Consider the following 22406-nt stretch of genomic DNA (forward strand, 5'->3'; position numbering starts at 1 on the left):
ACTAGAGAAAAGTTGAAATTAAATAAGTTTGCTAATATGGGTGATAGTTAATGGAACAATTGATGGCTACAACCATAAAACGAGTAGTAGCAGTTTAAAGGAAAAACTGTGGTGCACATTACAGTTACAAACTGTGGTGCACATTAATGTTATAAACTGTGGTGCACATTACAGTTACAAACTGTGGTGCACATTACAGTTAAACTGTGGTGCACATTAATGTTATAAACTGTGGTGCACATTAATGTTATAAACTGTGGTGCATATTACAGTTACAAACTGTGGTGCACATTAATGTTATAAACGGTGGTGCACATTACAGTTACAAACTGTGGTGCACATTACAGTTACAAACTGTGGTGCACATTAATGTTATAAACTGTGGTGCACATTCATGTTAAAAACTGTGGTGCACATTAATGTTATAAACTGTGGTGCACATTAATGTTATAAACTGTGGTGCACATTACAGTTACAAACTGTGGTGCACATTACAGTTACAAACTGTGGTGCACATTAATGTTATAAACTGTGGTGCACATTAATGTTATACACTGTGGTGCACATTACAGTTACAAACTGTGGTGCACATTACAGTTACAAACTGTGGTGCACATTACAGTTACAAACTGTGGTGCACATTAGTTACAAACTGTGGTGCACATTACAGTTAAACTGTGGTGCACATTAATGTTATAAACTGTGGTGCACATTAATGTTATAAACTGTGGTGCACATTAATGTTATAAACTGTGGTGCACATTAATGTTATAAACTGTGGCGCACATTGCAGTTACAAACTGTGGTGCACATTAATGTTATAAACTGTGGTACACATTACAGTTACAAACTGTGGTGCACATTAATGTTACAAACTGTGGTGCACATTAATGTTACAAACTGTGGTGCACATTAATGTTACAAACTGTGGTGCACATTAATGTTACAAAATGTGGTGCACATTAATGTTACAAACTGTGGTGCACATTAATGTTACAAACTGTGGTGCACATTAATGTTACAAACTGTGGTGAACATTAATATTATAAACTGTGGTGCACATTAATGTTACAAACTGTGGAGCACATTAATGTTACAAACTGTGGAGCACATTAATGTTATAAACTGTGGTGCACATTAATTTTATAAGCTGTGGTGCACATTAATGTTATAAACTGTGGTGCACATTGCAGTTACAAACTGTGGTGCACATTAATGTTATAAACTGTGGTACACATTACAGTTACAAACTGTGGTGCACATTAATGTTACAAACTGTGGTGCACATTAATGTTACAAACTGTGGTGCACATTAATGTTACAAACTGTGGTGCACATTAATGTTACAAAATGTGGTGCACATTAATGTTACAAACTGTGGTGCACATTAATGTTACAAACTGTGGTGCACATTAATGTTACAAACTGTGGTGAACATTAATATTATAAACTGTGGTGCACATTAATGTTACAAACTGTGGAGCACATTAATGTTACAAACTGTGGAGCACATTAATGTTATAAACTGTGGTGCACATTAATTTTATAAGCTGTGGTGCACATTAATGTTATAAACTGTGGTGCACATTACAGTTACAAACTGTGGTGCACATTAATGTTACAAACTGTGGTGCACATTAGTGTTATAAACTGTGGTGCACATTAATGTTATAAACTGTGGTGCACATTACAGTTACAAACTGTTGTAACGAGGGTCGTATAAAGGGGACCAAGGCGCGGCGTGTAGATTGCTCATATTTACTTTAATGATAACACTAGAACAAAAACAACAAACCGACAGCCAACAGTTCCGCCAGGTGACACTCACAAAACGGAAAACAACTACCCACAAAACCCCATAGACAAACCCCAACTTAAATATGATCTCCAATTAGAGACAACATGAACCAGCTGCCTCTAATTGGAGATCATCCAAAACTCAACCTAGAAATAGAAAAACAAGAACAAAACATAGAAACAAAAAACATAGACTGCCCACCCATATCACACCCTGACCTAACTAACCAGAGAAAAAACAGCTCTCATAGGTCAGAGCATGACAACTGTGGTGCACATTACAGTTACAAACTGTGGTGCACATTACAGTTACAAACTGTAGTGCACATTACAGTTACAAACTGTGGTACACATTAATGTTATAAACTGTGGTGCACATTACAGTTACAAACTGTGGTGCATATTAATGTTACAAAATAAACTGTGGTGCACATTAATGTTACAAACTGTGGTGCACATTAATGTTATAAAATAAACTGTGGTGCATATTAATGTTATAAACTGTGGTGAACATTAATGTTACAAACTGTGGTGCACATTAATGATATAAACGTATTGTTCTATTTATCATTATCGCATCAATTCAGGAAATGTATCACAACATGGATTTCTGTCCATAATTGCCCAGCTCTACCCCTACACTTTCTGGGGAGGACAAATGGCCCCTATGTATGTCCCAAATGGCCCCCATGGGCCCTGGTCAAGAGTAGTACACTACATAAGGAATAGGATGCTATTTGGGAAGCAAACAAATGATGTGTCCCTGAGGCTACAAATTCAGCTCTAATACTACACTATCAACTATCAACACTATCAACAGTCCACAGCACCTGGCCTCACCCTACTAGAATCTGAAATCAAATGGACTACTGTTTGCTAATGATCTGGTGTTTCCGTCCCCAACCAAGGAGGGCCTCAGCAGCACCTAGATCTTCTGCACAGATTCTGTCAGACCTGGGCCCTGACAGTAAATCTCAGTAAGCCAAAATTAATGGTGTTCCAAAAAAGGTCCAGTTGCCAGGACCACAATATAAATTCCAGCTAGACACCGTTGCCCTAGAGCACACAAAAAACTATACATACCTCGGCCTAAACATCAGCGTCACAGGAAACTTCCACAAAGCTGTGAACGATCTGAGAGACAAGGCAAGAAAGGCCTTCTATACCATCAAAAGGAAAAATGTAACATACAAATTAGGATCTGGCTAAAAATAGTTGAATCAGTTGTAGAACCCATTGCCCTTTATGGTTGTGAGGTCTGGGGTCCGCTCACCAACCAAGAATTCACAAAATGGGACAAACACCAAATTGAGACTGCATGCAGAATTCTGCTAAAATATCCTCAGTGTACAACGTAAAACACCAAATAATGCATGCAGAGCAGAATTAGGCCGAAACCCGCTAATTATCAACATCCAGAAAAGAGCTGTTAAATTCTACAACCACCGAAAAGGAAGCGATTCCCAAACCTTCCATAACAAAGCCATCACCCACAGAGAGATGAACCTGGAGAAGAGTCCCCTAAGCAAGCTGGTCCTGGGGCTCTGTTCACAAACACAAACAGACCCCACAGAGCCCCAGGACAGCAACACAATTAGACTCAACCAAAACATGAGAAAACAAAAATATAATTACTTGACACATTGGAAAGAATTAACAAAAAAACAGAGCATGCTATTAGAATGCTATTTGGCCCTAAACAGAGAGTACACCGTGGCAGAATACCTGACCACAATGACTGACCCAAACTGAAGGAAAGCTTTGACTATGTACAGACTCAGTGAGCATAGCCTTGCTATTGAGAAGGACTGCTGTAGGCAGACCTGGCTCTCAAGAGAAAACAGGCTACGTGCACACTGCCCACAAAATGAGGTGGAAACTGAGCTGCACTTCCTAACCTCCTGCCAAATGTATGACCATAGAGACACATATTTTCATCAGATTACATAAACCCACAAAGAATTTGAAAACAATCCCTTTTGTACTTTAACTAGTTGCACATAATATGACATTTGAAATGTCTTTATTCTTTTGTGAGTGTAATGTTTACTGTACATTTTTGTATTGTTTATTTCACTTTTGTTTATTATCTATTTTACTTGCTTTAGCAATGTAAACATGTTTCCCATGTCAATAAAGCCCCTTGAATTGAATTGAGAGAGAGAGAGAGAGAGAGAGAGAGAGAGAGACAGAGACAGAGAGAGAGACACAGAGACAGAGAGAGAGAGAGAGAGAGAGAGAGAGAGAGAGAGAGAGAGAGAGAGAGAGAGAGAGAGAGAGAGACACAGAGACAGAGTGAGCGGACACAGAGACAGAGAGACAGAGAGAGGGAGACAGAGAGTGTGTGAAATGTTTACTGTGAATTTTATAGTTTTTATTTTACTTTTGTTTATTAATCTATTTCACTTGCTTTGGCGATGTAATCATTTGTTTCCCATGTCAATTAATCCCCTTGAATTGAGAGAAAGAGAGCGAGAGAGAGAGAGAGAGAGAGAGCGAGAGAGAGAGAGAGAGTTACCTGTGGTATAGCTCTTGAGCAGCTTCTCCAGGTGTAGAGCATGACAGCGTACTCATGGCCCTCCTCCAGCATCTCATTCTGGGGAGAGAGAACAGACAGAGGGGTTATATCTACGCCTATTTATAAATGATATGGCTAACTGTATGGATAAAAGGATACATTGTGCTGCCCTCTTCATTGACCTGTCAAAGGCTTTCGATACTGCTAATCACTCACTGCAAATTCAGAGGCTTTCCTCAATGGGTCTAGACCAGGCTGTATGTAACTGGTTAAAACATGATTTGACAGATAGAACTCAATGTGTGTCTACTGACGCTGTTAAATCAGGTTTCCTGGATATTATGAAAGGTGTCACGCAGGGGTCGATTCTGGGTCCAGTACTTTTTAATGTTTACATTAATAATATTGTATTGCCTGTAAACAATTGTGACCTGCACTTGTATGCCGATGATAGTGTTGTGTCTGCTATTGTCCCCATGGTTGACCAGGCTCTATCTGAACTACAGTCTGCCTTCATTGTATTACAGAAAACTATTGATCGTGTCCCTGCTTCCAAATATCTGAGCATCTGGACAGATGAAACGCGGTCTTTTAAAAAGCATACTGATGAGTTAGTTACAGTTGAAGGAAGTTTACATACACTTTGGTTGGAGTCATTAAAACTCGTTTTTCAACCACTCCACAAATTTCTTGTTAACAAAGTATAGTTTTCGATTAGGACACCTACTTTGTGTATGACACAAATAACTTTTCCAACAATTGTTTACAGACAGATTATTTCACATATAATTCACTGTATCACAATTCCAGTGGGTCAGAAGTTTACATACACTAAGTTGACTGTGCCCTCTAAACAGCTTGGAAAATTCCAGAAAATGATGTCATGGCTTTAGAAGCTTCTGATAGGCTAATTGACATAATTTTTATCAATTGGAGGTGTAGCTGTGGATGTATTTCAAGGCCTACCTTCAAACTCAGTGCCTCTTTGCTTGACATCATGGGAAAATATAAAGAAATCAGCCAAGACCTCAGAAAACAATTGTAGACCTCCACATGTCTGGTTCATCCTTGGGAGCAATTTCCAAACGCCTGAAGGTACCACGTTCAATACTACGTAAGTATAAACACCATGGGACCATGCAGCCATCATACCGCTCAGGAAGGAGACGCGTTCTGTCTCTTAGAGATGAACGTACTTTGGTGTGAAAAGTGCAAATCAATCCCAGAACATCAGCAAAGGACCTTGTGAAGATGCTGTAGGAAACAGGTAAAAAAATATCTATATCCACAGCAAAGATCGTACTTTTTGGAGAAATGTCCTCTGGTCTGATGAAACAAAAATAGAACTGTTTGGCCATAATGACCATCGTTAGGTTTGGAGGAAAAAGAGGGAGGCTTGCAAGCCGAAGAACACCATACCCTCCGTGAATCACGGGGGTAGCAGCATCATGTTGTGGAGGTGCTTTGCTGCAGGAGGGACTGGTGCACTTCACAAATAGATGCCATCATGAGAGGGAAAATGATGTGGATATATTGAAGCAACATCTCAAGACATCAGTCAGGAAGTTAAAGCTTGGTTGTAAATGGGTCTTCCAAATGAACAATGACCCAAGCATACTTCCAAAGTTGTGGCAAAATGGCTTAAGGACAACAAAGTCAAGGTATTGGAGTGGCCATCACAAAGCCCTGACCTCAAACCTATAGAAAAGTTGTGGGCAGAACTGAAAAAGTGTGTGCGAGCAAGGAGGCCTACAAACCTGACTCAGTCACACCAGCTCTGTCAGGAGGAATGGGCCAAAATTCACCCAACTTATTGTGGGAAGCTTGTGGAAGGCTACCCGAAACGTTTGACCCAAGTTAAACAATTTAAAGGCAATTCTACCAAATACTAATTGAGTGTATGTAAACTTCTGACCCACTGGGAATGTGATGAAAGAAATAAAAGCTGAAATAAATCATTCCCTCTACTATTATTCTGATATTTCACATTCTTAAAATAAAGTGGTGGTCCTAACTGACCTAAGATAGGGAATTTTTACTAGGATTAAATGTCAGGAATTGTAAAAAAAAAACTGAGTTTAAATGTATTTGACTAAGGTGTATGTAAACTTCCGACTTCAACTGTAAGAAGCTGAGAATAAAAATGGGCTTATTCTATAGAAATAGGTCCTGCCTCTCGGTAAATAGTAGAAAGCAGATTAGGAACATTGATGTTCCTATCGGTCCTAGATAGGGCTGTTCCGGTGACCGTATTACCGCCACACCGGCGGTCAAGAGTCATGAAGGCAGTCCAATTCCACGTAACAGTTTAGTCACGGTAATTAGGCTTCTCCAAGCTCTGATGCTGCTGCTGGTCATTGGTAGCCTACCAAACTTGCTAACTGCCTGGTACTCAGCAATCTATTATCCCTCTAATCACTCTGACATCAATGCAAATGTATTAACGAATCTAATCAAACAGGCCACTCCAGGACCTTAATGTGCTTCTTCTTGAGCCACTCCTTTGTTGCCTTGGCTGTGTGTTTTGGGTCATTGTCATGCTGGAATACCCATCCACGACCCATTTTCAATGCCCTGGCTGAGGGAAGGAGGTTCTCACCCAAGATTTGACGGTGCATGGCCCCGTCCATCGTCCCTTTGATGCGGTGAAGTTGTCCTGTCCCCTTAGCAGAAAAACACCCCCAAAGCATAATGTTTCCACCTCCATGTTTGACGGTGGAGATGGTGTTCTTGGGGTCATAGGCAGCATTCCTCCTCCTCCAAACACAGTGAGTTGAGTTGATGCCAAAGAGCTCCATTTTGGTCTCATCTGACCACAACACTTTCACCGGTTATTCTCTGAATCATTCAGATGTTCATTGGCAAACTTCAGACGGGCATGTATATGTATTCTTGAGCAGGGGGATCTTGCGGGCGCTGCAGGATTTCAGTCCTTCATGGCGTAGTGTGTTACCAATTGTTTTCTTGGTGACTATGGTCCCAGCTGCCTTGAGATCATTGACAAGATCCTCCTGTGTAGTTCTGGGCTGATTCCTCACCGTTCTCATGATCATTGCAACCCCACGAGGGGAGATCTTGCATGGAGCCCCAGGCCGAGGGATATTGACAGTTCTTTTGTGTTTCTTCCATTTGCGAATAATCACACCAAATGTTGTCACTTTCTCACCAAGCTGCTTGGCGATGGTCTTGTAGCCCATTCCAGCCTTGTGTAGGTCTACAATCTTGTCCCTGACATCCTTGGAGAGCTCTTTGGTCTTGGCCATGGTGGAGAGTTTGGAATCTGATCGATTGATTGCTTCTGTGAACAGGTGTCTTTTTTACAGGTAACACGCTGCGGTTAGGCGCACTCCCTTTAAGAGTGTGCTCCTAATCTCAGCTCGTTACCTGTATAAAAGACACCTGGGAGCCAGAAATCTTTCTGATTGAGAGGGGGTCAAATACTTATTTCCCTCATTGAAATGCAAATCAATTTATACAATTTTTCACATGCGTTTTTCTGGATATTTTTGTTGTTATTCTGTCTCTCACTGTTCAAATAAACCTACCATTAAAATTATAGACTGATCCTTTCTTTATCAGTGGGCAAACGTACAAAATCAGCAGGGGATCAAATACAAACCGCTCCCTCTGTTCTCTCCATAGGCCCCATTCCAAACCAATCCCTCTATGTTGCCTACTCACCATGCTAGAGTGGACAGTTGCCTGCTCGATGTAGCGAGCTATCCCCGTCACAAACGCATTCCTGTCCTCAAAGTTGGTATCAAAGTTAGCCTAGAGAGAAAGAGAAAGACAGAGTTTAGTACTCTTGCAATTCATTTGAAAACTCAGACGTGTGTGTGTGTGTGTGTGTGTGTGTGTGTGTGTGTGTGTGTGTGTGTGTGTGTGTGTGTGTGTGTGTGTGTGTGTGTGTGTACCTGGTACATGATGGATGAGGGCGGAGGTTCAATGCAGGGCTGCTGGTCAGGGAGGGGCAGCTCCTCCAACAGATCCACGTTAGACAGAGCATCCTCCAGGGTCACGTGGGTCGTCATGGTTACAAGAGGTCACTCACACAACCGGCCAGTCTGACAGAGAGACACACAGACAGACATTAAATGTCACTTTTGTTTACCCATTTCACTTGCTTTGGCAATGTAAACACATGCCAACAAAGTAGAGGTCGACCGATTAATCGGAATGGCCGATTAATTAGGGCCGATTTCAAGTTTTCATAACAATCGGTAATCGGTATTTTTGGCCACCGACTTGCCAATTTTATTTTTATTTTTTTAATATTTTTTTTTTTTTTTACACCTTTATTTAACTAGGCAAGTCAGATTAAGAACACATTCTTATTTACAATGACGGCCTAGAAACGGGGGTTAACTGCCTTGTTCAGGGGGGATTCATTTTTGCAACCTTCAGTTACCAATCCAACGCTCTAACCACCTGCCTTACATTGCACTCCACAAGGATTAACAGGCTGACTACCTGTAACGCGAGGGCAGCAAGAAGGAAAGGTAAGTTGCTAGCTAGCATTAGACTTATAAAAAACGATCAATCTTAACATAATCACTAGTTAACTACACATGGTTGATGATATTACTAGTTTATCTAACGTGTCCTGCGTTGCATATAATCGATGCGGTGCCTGTTAATTTTCATTGAATCACAGCCTACTTCGACAAACGGGTGTTGATTTAACAAGTGCATTTACGAAAAAAGTACTGTCGTTGCACCAATGTACCTAACCATAAACATCAATGCCTAACAGGAATATTTAGACTTAGTCACCCGTTAGATAAAATACGGAACGGTTCCGTATGTCACTGAAAGAAAAAAACGTTTGTTTTCGAGATGATAGTTTCCGGATTCGACCATAATAATGACAATTAAGTGATAATTAAGTCTATGATTTGATAGAGCACTCTGACTGAGCGGTGGTAGGCAGCAGCAGGCTCGTAAGCATTCATTCAAACAGCCCTTCGCTGTGCTTCAAGCATTGCACTGTTTATGACTTCAACCTGGGTGGGTATAATTTGTGGAACGTTCCAACAGGAATCTATTCCAAAAACTTTGTAACTAACAAGGTTTCCAAAAAACAACGCATACAAAGTTGTATAGCGGCAGAATAAGATACCGGGTAGGGAGCGGTCTATTTCATTGCGTTTTTCACTCATCACGTTTATTACGAAAAATGTCTGTCCTCACATGTCTGTTTGCCTATGGACAAACATTAAGAATAAGCTACGTGGTGAGTTGATGCCTATTCGGCAGCTAGTTAGCTAGGTTTGTATGCGTTGCTACTTTGTATGCGTTGTTGGTTGGCAACCTTTTACTTTACGTTTTTTGGAACAGATTCCTGTTGGAACGTTCCACAAATTATACCCACCCCTTCAAGCCTATCAACTCCCAAGATTAGGCTGATGTAACCGATGTGAAATGGCTAGCTAGTTAGCCGGGTGCACGCTAATAGCGTTTCAAACGTCACTCGCTCTGAGACTTGGAGTAGTTGTTTCCCTTCCTCTGCATGGGTAACGCTGCTTCGAGGGTGGCTGTTGTCGATGTGTTCCTGGTTTGAGCCCAGGTAGGAGCGAGGAGAGGGACGGAAGCTATACTGTTACACTGGCAATACTAAAGTGCCTATAAGAACATCCAATAGTCAAAGGTATATGAAATACAAATCGTATAGAGAGAAATAGTCCTATAATTCCTATAATAACTACAACCTAAAACTTCTTACCTGGGAATATTGAAGACTCATGTTAAAAGGAACCACCAGCTTTCATATGTTCTCATGTTCTGAGCAAGGCACTTAAACATTAGCTTTCTTACATGGCACATATTGCACTTTTACTTTCTTCTCCAACACTTTGTTTTGCATTATTTAAACCAAATTGAACATGTTTCATTATTTATTTGAGGCTAAATAGATTTTGTTGATGTATTATATTAAGTTAAAATAAGTGTTCATTCAGTATTGTTGTAACTGTCATTATTGTAAAAAATTAAAACGGCCGATTAATCGGTAGCGGCTTTTTTGGACCCTCCAATAATCGGTATCGGTGTTGAAAACTCATAATCGGTCGACCTCTACAACAAAGCCCCTTGAAATGGATTGAGAGAGAGAAAGAGAGAGAGAGAGAGAGAGAAAGGCAAACCACAACCTGTCAGTAAAAAAAAGAAGAGTACAAATCCTAATCCATAATGAGTGTAGACTCCATCACCAGGAACACTGTCATACACTGTCTGGTATTCACTCTCATTTCCTCTTTAGGAACCACTTGCTACAGCACGTCTGTCTGTCTGTCTGTGCACCTGTAACCTGTCTGTCTGTCTGTCACTCTGTCTGTTTGCCTGTGCACCTGTAACCTGTACGTCTGTATGTGCACCTGTACGTCTGTCTGTCTGTGCACCTGTAACCTGTAACCTGTACGTCTCTCTGTCTGTGCACCTGTAACATGTCTGTCTGTCTGTCTGTCTGTCTGTCTGTCTGTCTGTCTGTCTGTCTGTCTGTCTGTCTGTCTGTCTGTGCACCTGTGTCTGTCTGCACGTCTGTCTGTGCACCTGTGTCTGTCTGCACGTCTGTCTGTGCACCTGTGTCTGTCTGCACGTCTGTCTGTGCACCTGTAACCTGCACACCTGTCTGTGCACCTGTAACCTGCACGCCTGTCTGTGCACCTGTAACCTGCACGCCTGTCTGTGCACCTGTAACCTGCACGCCTGTCTGTGCACCTGTAACCTGCACGTCTGTCTGTGCACCTGTAACCTGCACGTCTGTCTGTGCACCTGTAACCTGCACGTCTGTCTGTGCACCTGTAACCTGCACGTCTGTCTGTCTGCCTGTGCACCTGTAACCTGTACGTCTGTCTGTGCACCTGTAACCTGTACGTCTGTCTGTGCACCTGTAACCTGCACGCCTGTCTGTGCACCTGTAACCTGCACGCCTGTCTGTGCACCTGTAACCTGCACGCCTGTCTGTGCACCTGTAACCTGCACGTCTGTCTGTGCACCTGTAACCTGCACGTCTGTCTGTGCACCTGTAACCTGCACGTCTGTCTGTCTGCCTGTGCACCTGTAACCTGCACGCCTGTCTGTGCACCTGTAACCTGCACGCCTGTCTGTGCACCTGTAACCTGTACGTCTGTCTGTGCACCTGTAACCTGCACGTCTGTCTGTGCACCTGTAACCTGCACGTCTGTCTGTCTGCCTGTGCACCTGTAACCTGCACGCCTGTCTGTGCACCTGTAACCTGCACGTCTGTCTGTCTGCCTGTGCACCTGTAACCTGTACGTCTTTGCACCTGTAACCTGCACATCTGTCTGTGCACCTGTAACCTGCACATCTGTCTGTGCACCTGTAACCTGCACATCTGTCTGTGCACCTGTAACCTGCACATCTGTCTGTGCACCTGTAACCTGCACATCTGTCTGTGCACCTGTAACCTGTACATCTGTCTGTCTGCCTGTGCACCTGTAACCTGTACATCTGTGCACCTGTAACCTGTACGTCTTTGAACCTGTAACCTGTACGTCTGTGCACCTGTAACCTGTACGTCTGTGCACCTGTAACCTGTACGTCTGTGCACCTGTAACCTGCACATCTGTCTGTCTGTCTGTCTGTCTGTGCACCTGTAACCTGTACGTCTGTGCACCTGTAACCTGTACGTCTGTCTGTGCACCTGTAACCTGCACGCCTGTCTGTGCACCTGTAACCTGCACGCCTGTCTGTGCACCTGTAACCTGCACGCCTGTCTGTGCACCTGTAACCTGCACGTCTGTCTGTGCACCTGTAACCTGCACGTCTGTCTGTGCACCTGTAACCTGCACGTCTGTCTGTCTGCCTGTGCACCTGTAACCTGCACGCCTGTCTGTGCACCTGTAACCTGCACGCCTGTCTGTGCACCTGTAACCTGTACGTCTGTCTGTGCACCTGTAACCTGCACGTCTGTCTGTGCACCTGTAACCTGCACGTCTGTCTGTCTGCCTGTGCACCTGTAACCTGCACGCCTGTCTGTGCACCTGTAACCTGCACGTCTGTCTGTCTGCCTGTGCACCTGTAACCTGTACGTCTTTGCACCTGTAACCTGCACATCTGTCTGTGCACCTGTAACCTGCACATCTGTCTGTGCACCTGTAACCTGCACATCTGTCTGTGCACCTGTAACCTGCACATCTGTCTGTGCACCTGTAACCTGCACATCTGTCTGTGCACCTGTAACCTGTACATCTGTCTGTCTGCCTGTGCACCTGTAACCTGTACATCTGTGCACCTGTAACCTGTACGTCTTTGAACCTGTAACCTGTACGTCTGTGCACCTGTAACCTGTACGTCTGTGCACCTGTAACCTGTACGTCTGTGCACCTGTAACCTGCACATCTGTCTGTCTGTCTGTCTGTCTGTGCACCTGTAACCTGTACGTCTGTGCACCTGTAACCTGTCTGTCTTTTCTGTGCACCTGTCTGTCAGTCTGTTTGTTTGTCCACCTGCAACCTGTCTCTCTCTGTCTGTGTACCTGTCAGTCTGTCTGTCTGTCTGTCCACCTACAACCTGTCTCTCTGTCTGTGCACCTATAACTTGGCTGTCTGTTTGTGCATCTGTCACCTGTAACCTGCACATCTGTCTGTGTACCTGTAACCTGCACGTCTGTCTGTCTGCCTGTGCACATGTCTGTCTGTCTATCTGTCTGTCCACCTGCAACCTGTCTGTCTGTCTACCTGCCTGTCTATCTGCAACCTGTCTCTCTGTCAGTCTGTCTGTCTGTCCACCTACAACCTGTCTCTCTGTCTGTACACCTATAACTTGGCTGTCTGTGCATCTGACACCTGTACGTCTGTCTGTCTGTGCACCTGTAACCTGTCTGTCTGTGCACCTGTAACCTGTCTGTCTGTATGTGCACCTGTACATCTGTCTGTATGTGCACCTGTAACCTGTCTGTCTGTGCACCTGTAACCTGTCTATCAACACAGTGTGGGGGATGTGGGCACTGGGCACGTTTCCCTTTTACAACCGATGTCATCAGACAAACAACCTTTGTGACACCATGAAAAGACAAGTGTTGTCATGCTAGACAACGCTGTCCTTCTGAGTAGGAGGAGAGCAGCAGTAAACTGACTGTCAGACCAGACTGCTGAATGTACGTAGTACACTGGTATACATGATGTTGTTCTGTCTGCTCTGCACTGTAACCAAACAGCTGAGTAGGCTAACTCACCTGCAGACAGGCAGCTCATTAACACTTGATTGAAGATGGACAAAAATAGTGCAGAAAGGCACATCAATAGCTTACCAAACAAAGGTGTTCCTAGTCAATCAATCGATTACATTATTGCTCTCTTGCACACAGAAGCCTTGTATAGCGGACTGTTTAGAAAACCATAGATCCTTACAGCCAGTCTGGTCTGGGTCTGAGCAGGAACAGACCCTTACAGCCAGTCTGGTCTGGGTCTGAGCAGGAACAGATTCTTACAGCCAGTCTGGTCTGGGTCTGAGCAAGAACAGACCCTTACAACCAGTCTAGTCTGGGTCTGAGCAGGAACAGACCCTTACAGCCAGTCTGGTCTGGGTCTGAGCAGGAACAGACCCTTACAGCCAGTCTGGTCTGGGTCTGAGCAGGAACAGACCCTTACAGCCAGTCTAGTCTGGGTCTGAGCAGGAACAGACCCTTACAGCCAGTCTGGTCTGGGTCTGAGCAGGAGCAGACCCTTACAGCCAATCTGGTCTGGGTCTGAGCAGGAACAGATCCTTACAGCCAGTCTGGTCTGGGTCTGAGCAGGAACAGACCCTTACAGCCAGTCTGGTCTGGGTCTGAGCAGGAACAGACCCTTACAGCCAGTCTAGTCTGGGTCTGAGCAGGAACAGACCCTTACAGCCAGTCTGGTCTGGGTCTGAGCAGGAGCAGACCCTTACAGCCAATCTGGTCTGGGTCTGAGCAGGAACAGATCCTTACAGCCAGTCTGGTCTGGGTCTGAGCAGGAACAGACCCTTGCAGTCAGTCTGGTCTGGGTCTGAGCAGGAACAGTGTGACTACGTCCCAAATGCCACCCTATCCCCTACATAGTGCACTATATAGGAAATGGGGTGCCATTTGGGACTACAAACTGTGTCTGGCCCGGCGCCTAGGGCCTGGCCTACATATCATGTGCCTCTCAGGAGTGTGTTTTTACCTCTGCTCTGACACACAGAGGCTGACATGCCTGATAAGATGCTTAATCTCCTCCAGCCAGAAGGAACAGTGGGGGAGATGAAGAGAAAGAAGGAAAGAGGGTGAAGAGGGAAGAGGGGGAAGAGGGAAGTGGGTGAAGAGGGAAATGGGTGAAGCGGGGAGAGGGTGAAGAGGGAAGAGGGGAGGGTGTGAAGGGGGGGGGTTGAAGAGGAAGCGTATTCCTCCAAAGCTCCGTTGTCCTGAGTCTGCACAACCCTGCCAGGACCTAGGATCAAGGGGAGACACTAAAGTGTTCTAGTACTATATCTCTTGACACAATGATGAAAATAATCATGGCCTCTAAACCTTCAAGCTGCATACTGGACCCTATTCCAACTAAACTACTGAAAGAGCTGCTTTCTGTGCTTGGCCCTCCTATGTTGAACATAATAAACGGCTCTCTATCCACCGGATGTGTACCAAACTCACTAAAAGTGGCAGTAATAAAGCATCTCTTGAAAAAGCCAAATCTTGACCCAGAAATTATAAAAAACTATCGGCCTATATCGAATCTTCCATTCCTCTCAAAAATTGTAGAAAAAGCTGTTGCGCAGCAACTCACTGCCTTCCTGAAGACAAACAATGTATACGAAACGCTTCAGTCTGGCTTTAGACCCCATCATAGCACTGAGACTGCACTTGTGAAGGTGGTAAATGACCTTTTAATGACGTCAGACCGAGGCTCTGCGTCTGTCCTCGTGCTCCTAGATCTTAGTGCTGCTTTTGATACCATCGATCACCACATTCTTTTGGAGAGATTGGAAACCCAAATTGGTCTACATGGACAAGTTCTGGCCTGGTTTAGGTCTTATCTGTCGGAAAGATATCAGTTTGTCTCTGTGAATGGTTTGTCCTCTGACAAATCAACTGTAAATTTCGGTGTTCCTCAAGGTTCCGTTTTAGGACCACTATTGTTTTCACTAGAATATTTTACCTATTGGGGATTTCATTCGAAAACATAATGTTAAATTTCACTGCTATGCGGATGACAAACAGCTGTACATTTCAATGAAACATGGTGAAGCCCCAAAATTGCCCTCGCTAGAAGCCTGTGTCTCAGACATAAGGAAGTGGATGGCTGCAAACGTTCTACTCTTAAACTCGGACAAAACAGAGATGCTTGTTCTAGGTCCCAAGAAACAAAGAGATCTTCTGTTGAATCTGACAATTAATCTGGATGGTTGTACAGTCGTCTCAAATAAAACTGTGAAGGACCTTGGCGTTACTCTGGACCCTGATCTCTCTTTTGAAGAACATATCAAGACTGTTTCAAGGACAGCTTTTTTCCATCTACGTAACATTGCAAAAATCAGAAACTTTCTGTCCAAAAATTACGCAGAAAAATGTATCCATGCCTTTGTTACTTCTAGGTTGGACTACTGCAATGCTCTACTTTCCGGCTACCCGGATAAAGCACTAAATAAACTTCAGTTAGTGCTAAATACGGCTGCTAGAATCCTGACTAGAACCAAAAAATGTGATCATATTACTCCAGTGCTAGCCCCCCTACACTGGCTTCCTGTTAAGGCAAGGGCTGATTTCAAGATTTTACTGCTAACCTACAAAGATTTACATGGGCTTGCTCCTACCTATCTTTCCGATTTGGTCCTGCCGTACATACCTACACGTACGCTACGGTCACAAGACGCGGGCCTCCTAATTGTTCCTAGAATTTCTAAGCAAACAGCTGGAGGCAGGGCTTTCTCCTATAGAGCTCCATTTTTATGGAATAGTCTGCCTACCCATGTGAGAGACGCAGACTCAGTCTCAACCTTTAAGTCTTTACTGAAGACACATCTCTTCAGTAGGTCCTATGATTAAGTGTAGTCTGGCCCAGGGGTGTGAAGGTGAACGGAAAGGCTGGAGCAACGAACCGCCCTTGCTGTCTCTGCCTGGCCGGTTTCCCCTCTTTCCACTGGGATTCTCTGCCTCTACCCCTATTACGGGGGCTGAGTCACTGGCTTGCTGGTGTTCTTCCATGCCGTCCTTGGGAGGGGTGCGTCACTTGAGTAGGTTGAGTCACTGACGTGGTCTTCCTGTCTGGGTTGGCGCCCCCACTTGGGCTGTGCCGTGGCGGAGATCTTTGTGGGCTATACTCGGCCTTGTCCCGAGATGGTATGTTGGTGGTTGGAGATATCCCTCCAGTGGTGTGGAGGCTGTGCTTTGGCAAAGTGGGTGGGGTTATATCCTACCCGTTTTGCCCTGTCTGGGGGTTTCATCAGATGGGGCCACAGTGTCTCCTGACCCCTCCTGTCTCAGCCTCCAGTATTTATGCTGCAGTAGTTTATGTGTCGGAGGGCTAGGGTCAGTCTGTCACATCTGGAGTATTTCTCTTGTCTTTTCCGGTGTCCTGTGTGAATTTAAAAATGCTCTCTCTAATTCTCTCTTTCTCTCTCTCGGAGGACCTGCGCCCTAGGACCATGCCTCAGGACTACCTGGCTTGATGACTCCTTGCTGTCCCCAGTTCACCTGGCCGTGCTGCTGCTCCAGTTCCAACTGTTCTGCCTGCAGCTATGGAACCCTGACCTGTTCACCGGATGTGCTACCTGTCCCAGACCTGCTGTCCCAGACCTGCTGGAACCCTGACCTATTCACCGGATGTGCTACCTGTCCCAGACCTGCTGTTTTCAACTCTCTACAGACAGCAGGAGCGGTAAAGATACTCTCAAAGATCGGCTATGAAAAAGCCAACTGACACTTACTCTTGTGTTACTGACTTGTTGCACCCTCGACAACTACTATGATTATTATTATTTGACCATGCTGGTCATTTATGAACATTTGAACATCTAGGCCATGTGCTGTTATAATCTCCACCTGGCACAGCCAGAAGAGGACTGGCCACCCCTCATAGCCTGGTTCCTCTCTAGGTTTCTTCCTAGGTTTTGGCCTTTCTAGGGAGTTTTTCCTAGCCACCGTGCTTCTACACCTGCATTGCTTGCTGTTTGGGGTTTTAGGCTGGGTTTCTGTAAAGAACTTTGAGATATCAGCTGATGTAAGAAGGGCTATATAAATACATTTGATTTGATTGATTTGAAGAGGGAAGAGGGTGAAGAGGGGAGAGGGGGAAGGGGGAAGGGGTGAAGAGGGGAGAGGGTGAAGAGGGAAGGGGGTGAGAGGGAAGAAGGTGAAGAGGGAAGAGTGTGAAGGGGAAGAGGGGGAAGAGGGTGAAGAGGAAAGAGGGTGAAGAGGGAAGAAGGTGAAGAGAGTGAAGAGGGGAGAGGGTGAGGAGGGGAGAGGGTGAAGAGGGTGAAGAGGGAAGGGGGTGAAGAGGGTGAAGAGGGGAGAGGGAAGGGGTGAATAAGGAAGAGGGTGAAGAGGGAAGAAGGTGAAGAGGGAAGTGTGTGAAGGGGAAGAGGGGGAAGAGGGAAGAGGGTGAAGAGGAAAGAGGGAAGAGGGTGAAGAGGGAAGAGGGGAGAGGGTGAAGAGGGAAAAGGGTGAGGAGGGGAGAGGGTGAAGAGGGGAGAGGGTGAAGAGGGGAGAGGGTGAAGAGGGTAGGGGGTGAAGAGGGTGAAGAGGGGAGAGGGGGAAGGGGTGAAGAGGGGAGAGGGTGAAGAGGGAAGGGGGTGAGAGGGAAGAAGGTGAAGAGGGAAGAGTGTGAAGGGGAAGAGGGGGAAGAGGGTGAAGAGGAAAGAGGGTGAAGAGGGAAGAAGGTGAAGAGAGTGAAGAGGGGAGAGGGTGAGGAGGGGAGAGGTTGAAGAGGGTGAAGAGGGAAGGGGGTGAAGAGGGTGAAGAGGGGAGAGGGAAGGGGTGAATAAGGAAGAGAGTGAAGAGGGAAGAAGGTGAAGAGGGAAGTGTGTGAAGGGGAAGAGGGGGAAGAGGGAAGAGGGTGAAGAGGAAAGAGGGAAGAGGGTGAAGAGGGAAGAGGGGAGAGGGTGAAGAGGGAAAAGGGTGAGGAGGGGAGAGGGTGAAGAGGGGAGAGGGTGAAGAGGGTAGGGGGTGAAGAGGGTGAAGAGGGGAGAGGGAAGGGGTGAATAAGGAAGAGGGTGAAGAGGGAAGAAGGTGAAGAGGGAAGTGTGTGAAGGGGGAAGAGGGGGAACTCTGGAACTCTGGAGCTCTGTTAGAGTGACCATCGGGTTTTTGTTCACTCCCTAACCAAGGCCCTTCTCCCCCGATTGCTCAGTTTGGTCGGGCGGCCAGCTCTAGGAAGAGTCTTGGTGGTTCCAAACTTCTTGTATTTAAGAATGATGGAGGCCACTGTGTTCTTGGGGATCTTCAATGCTGCAGAAATGTTTTGGTACCCTTCCCCAGATCTGTGTCTCGACACAATCCTGTCTCGGAGCTATACGGATAATTCCTTCGACCTCATGGCTTGGTTTTGCTCTGACATGCACTGTCAACTGTGGGACCTTATATAGACAGGTGTGTGCCTTTCCAAATCATTTCCAAACAATTTAATTTACAACAGGTGGACTCCAATCAAGTTGTAGAAACACCTAAAGGATGATCAATGGAAGCAGGATGCACCTGAACTAATTTTTAAATCTCATAGCAAAGGGTCTGAAAAGTTATGTAAATAATGTATTTCTGTTTTTTTATCAATTTGCTACAATTTCTATCAACATGTCATCGGTTTGTCATTATGTGGTGTTGTGTGCAGATTGCTTTTGAGAGTCAAATGTATATATAACATAAGGGATATTTAAAAGGCAAAGGCAAAGGCAAAAAGGAAGTGTGATAGCAAGAGAGAAAGGAGAAGAGAGAGAGAGATAGAGAGAGAAAAAGCAAGGAGAGAAAGGAGAGAAAGGACGAGAGATAAATGAGAGAAAGGAGAGAGGAGAGAGAAATGAGAGAGAGGAGAAAGGAGAGAGAGAGAGGGGAGAGAGAGAAAGGAGAGAGAGAGATAGAAAGGAGAGAGAGAGAGAGAGAGAGAGAGGGGAGAGAGAGTGATAGAGGGGAGAGAGAGAGAGATAGAAAAGGAGAGAGAGAGATAGAAAGGAGAGAGAGATAGAAAGGAGCGAGAGAGATAGAAAGGAGCGAGAGAGATAGAGAGAGATAGAGGGGAGCGAGAGAGGGAGATAGAAAGGAGAGAGAGAGATGGAAAGAGAGAATGAAGTGTGTCATGTCCGGGTCACACCACTCAATGGGTTCCCCCCTTGGCTACCATCCTCGCCACACACACGGAAAATACAGGGTCTGTTTATGAGCGACATGGTGGAACAGACAGTGGAATTCATCTGAGAATGTCTGGCCTACATTAACACAGCAAGAAAGTGTAATAACAACACACACAATTGGTTTAGGAATCGGTTGATCCGATACAGACACATTCCTTCATCTTTCATTAGCTTCAGCCCAACATCACACACACACAGTCTCTGATAATATACCTTTATTTGCTCTTTTCAGTATTATGTCTATCTCTGATAAGCTACCCAGGAAAGGGCTGAAAATAGCCCATATTAATATATGTAGCCTTAGAAAGGTTCATGAAATCAATAACTTGCTAACATCAAATAACATTGATATACTGGCCATCTCTGAAACTCACTTAGATTATTCCTTTGATGATACAGCAGTAGCAATACAGCGATAACATTTATAGAAAAAACAGGAATGCCTATGGGGGAGGTGTTTTTGTATATGTTCAGAGCCATATTCCTGTAAAGCTTAGAGAGGATCTCATGTCTAATGCTGTTGAAGTGTTGGGGTTGCATATTAACCTGCCTCATCTAAAGCCTCTTATTTTGGGGTGCTGCTATAGGCCACCAAATGCTAACAGTGCTGCTAAGTGCTAACGGTGCTGCTAAGTGCTAACGGTGCTGCTAAGTGCTAACGGTGCTGCTAAGTACTAACGGAGTTGCTATGTGCTAACGGTGCTGCTAGGTGCTAACGGTGCTGCTAAGTGCTAACGGTGCTGCTAAGTACTAACGGAGTTGCTATGTGCTAACGGTGCTGCTAGGTGCTAACGGTGCTGCTAAGTGCTAACGGTGCTGCTAAGTGCTAGTGGTGCTGCTAAGTGCTAGCGGTGCTGCTAACTGCTAACGGTGCTGCTAACTGCTAGCGGTGCAGCTAAGTGCTAGTGGTGATGCTAAGTGCTAGCGGCGCTGCTAACTGCTAACGGTGCTGCTAACTGCTAACGGTGCTGCTAAGTGCTAACAGTGCTGCAAAGTGCTAACAGTGCTGCTAAATGCTAACGGTGCTGCTAAGTGCTAACAGTAAGTATTTGGATAACAAGTGTGCACTGCTTGATAATGTGTGTGATGTTAACAGAGATGTCTATTTTCTACCAATAGTGTTGGATCTGTGACATCCACTTGAATCAATCATATCTTCACTAACGCTGCAGAACTTTGCTTCAAAGAAATATCAGTTTGCATTGGCTGTAGTGACCATAATATTGTGGCAATAACAAGGGAAGCCAATGCCAAAGGTTGGGCCTAAAGTAATTTATAAGAGATCATACAAAAACAATTCGAAAGGAGTGTGTGTCCACAGGCGTGGAAGGAAGCTAAAGTTATTCCACTGCCTAAAAATAGTAAAGCACTCTTTGCTGACTAACAGCCACTCAATCAGTTTGCTGCCTGTTCTGAATAAACTGATGGAGAGGATTGTGTTTGAGCAAATACAATGCTATTTTTCAGATAACAAGTTACCTACTGACTTTCAGCATGCATATAGAGAAGGGCACTCAACTTGTATTGCACTGACTCAGATGACTGATGATTGGTTAAGATAAATGGATAATTAGATTTCAGTGCAGCCTTTGATGTTATTGATCATAAATTATTGAAAAAAACTAACTTTCTATGGCTTTACATCACCTGCCATCACATGGTTAGAGAGTTACTTATCCAATAGAACCCAGAGAATGTTTTTCAATGGAAGCTTCTCCATCATCAGACATGTGTATGTGCAGTGTCCCGCAGGCCGTTACGCTCTATTTTTACAATTGATTTGCCACTGGTCTTACACAAAGATAAACTCTGCTAAAAAAGAAATGTCCACTCACTGCCAACAGTGTTTATTTTCAGAAAACTTAACATGCGTAAATATTTGTATGAACATAAGATTGAACAACTGAAACATAAACTGAACAAGTTCCACAGACATGTGACTAACAGAAATGGAATAATGTGTCCCTGAACAAAGGGGGGGTCAAAATCAAAAGTAACAGTCAGTATCTGGTGTGGCCACCAGCTGCATTAAGTACTGCAGTGCATCTCCTCCTCATGGACTGCACCAGATTTGCCCATTCTTGCTGTGAGATGTTACCCCACCTGCAAGTTCCCAGACATTTCTGGGGGGGAATGGCCCTAGCTCTCACCCTCCGATCCAACAGGTCCCAGACGTGCTCAATGGAACTGAGATCCGGGCTCTTCACTGGCCATGGCAGAACACTGACATTCCTGTCATGCAGGAAATCACGCACAGAACGAGCAGTATGGCTGGTGGCATTGTCATGCTGGAGGGTCATGTCAGGATGAGCCTGCAGGAAGGGTACCACGAGGGAGGAGGAAGTCTTCCCTGTAACGCACAGCGTTGAGATTGCTTGCAATGACAACAAGCTCAGTCCAATGATGCTGTGACACACCGCCCCAGACCATGACGGACCCTCCACCTCCAAATCAATCCCGCTCCAGAGTACAGGCCTCTGTGTAACGCTCATTCCTTCGACGATAAATGCTAATCCGACCATCACCCCTGGTGAGACAAAACTGTGTTTCGTCAGTGAAGAGCACTTTTTGCCAGTCCTGTCTAGTCCAGGAACGGTGGGTTTGTGCCAATAGGCAACGTTGTTGCCGGTGATGTCTGGTGAGGACCTGCCTTACAACAGGCCTACAAGCCCTCAGTCCAGCCTCTCTCAGCCTATTGCGGACAGTCAGTGCTCATCTCCATCAGTACTCATCTGCCTATTGCGGGCAGATGAGCACTGATGGAGGGATTGTGCGTTCCTGGTGTAACTCC

At 45.0% G+C, this 22406-nt stretch overlaps 1 protein-coding gene across 1 annotated transcript in view; it reads right to left on the reverse strand.

The window, feature by feature from the left end:
* Positions 1-22406, reverse strand: part of LOC106592010 (cytoplasmic FMR1-interacting protein 2) — a 66204-nt gene that overhangs the window by 29494 nt on the left and 14304 nt on the right. The window contains exons 2-4 of the mRNA XM_045724189.1: positions 8230-8379; positions 7997-8086; positions 4316-4393 (exon numbers count right to left, since the gene is read on the reverse strand). Coding sequence (XP_045580145.1) covers positions 4316-4393; positions 7997-8086; positions 8230-8346 — 285 coding nt within the window. The 5' untranslated portion in view covers positions 8347-8379. The remainder of the gene's footprint in view (positions 1-4315; positions 4394-7996; positions 8087-8229; positions 8380-22406) is intronic.

This window comes from Salmo salar, chromosome ssa09, assembly GCF_905237065.1.
Source record: "Salmo salar chromosome ssa09, Ssal_v3.1, whole genome shotgun sequence".
Classification (NCBI taxonomy): domain Eukaryota; kingdom Metazoa; phylum Chordata; class Actinopteri; order Salmoniformes; family Salmonidae; genus Salmo; species Salmo salar.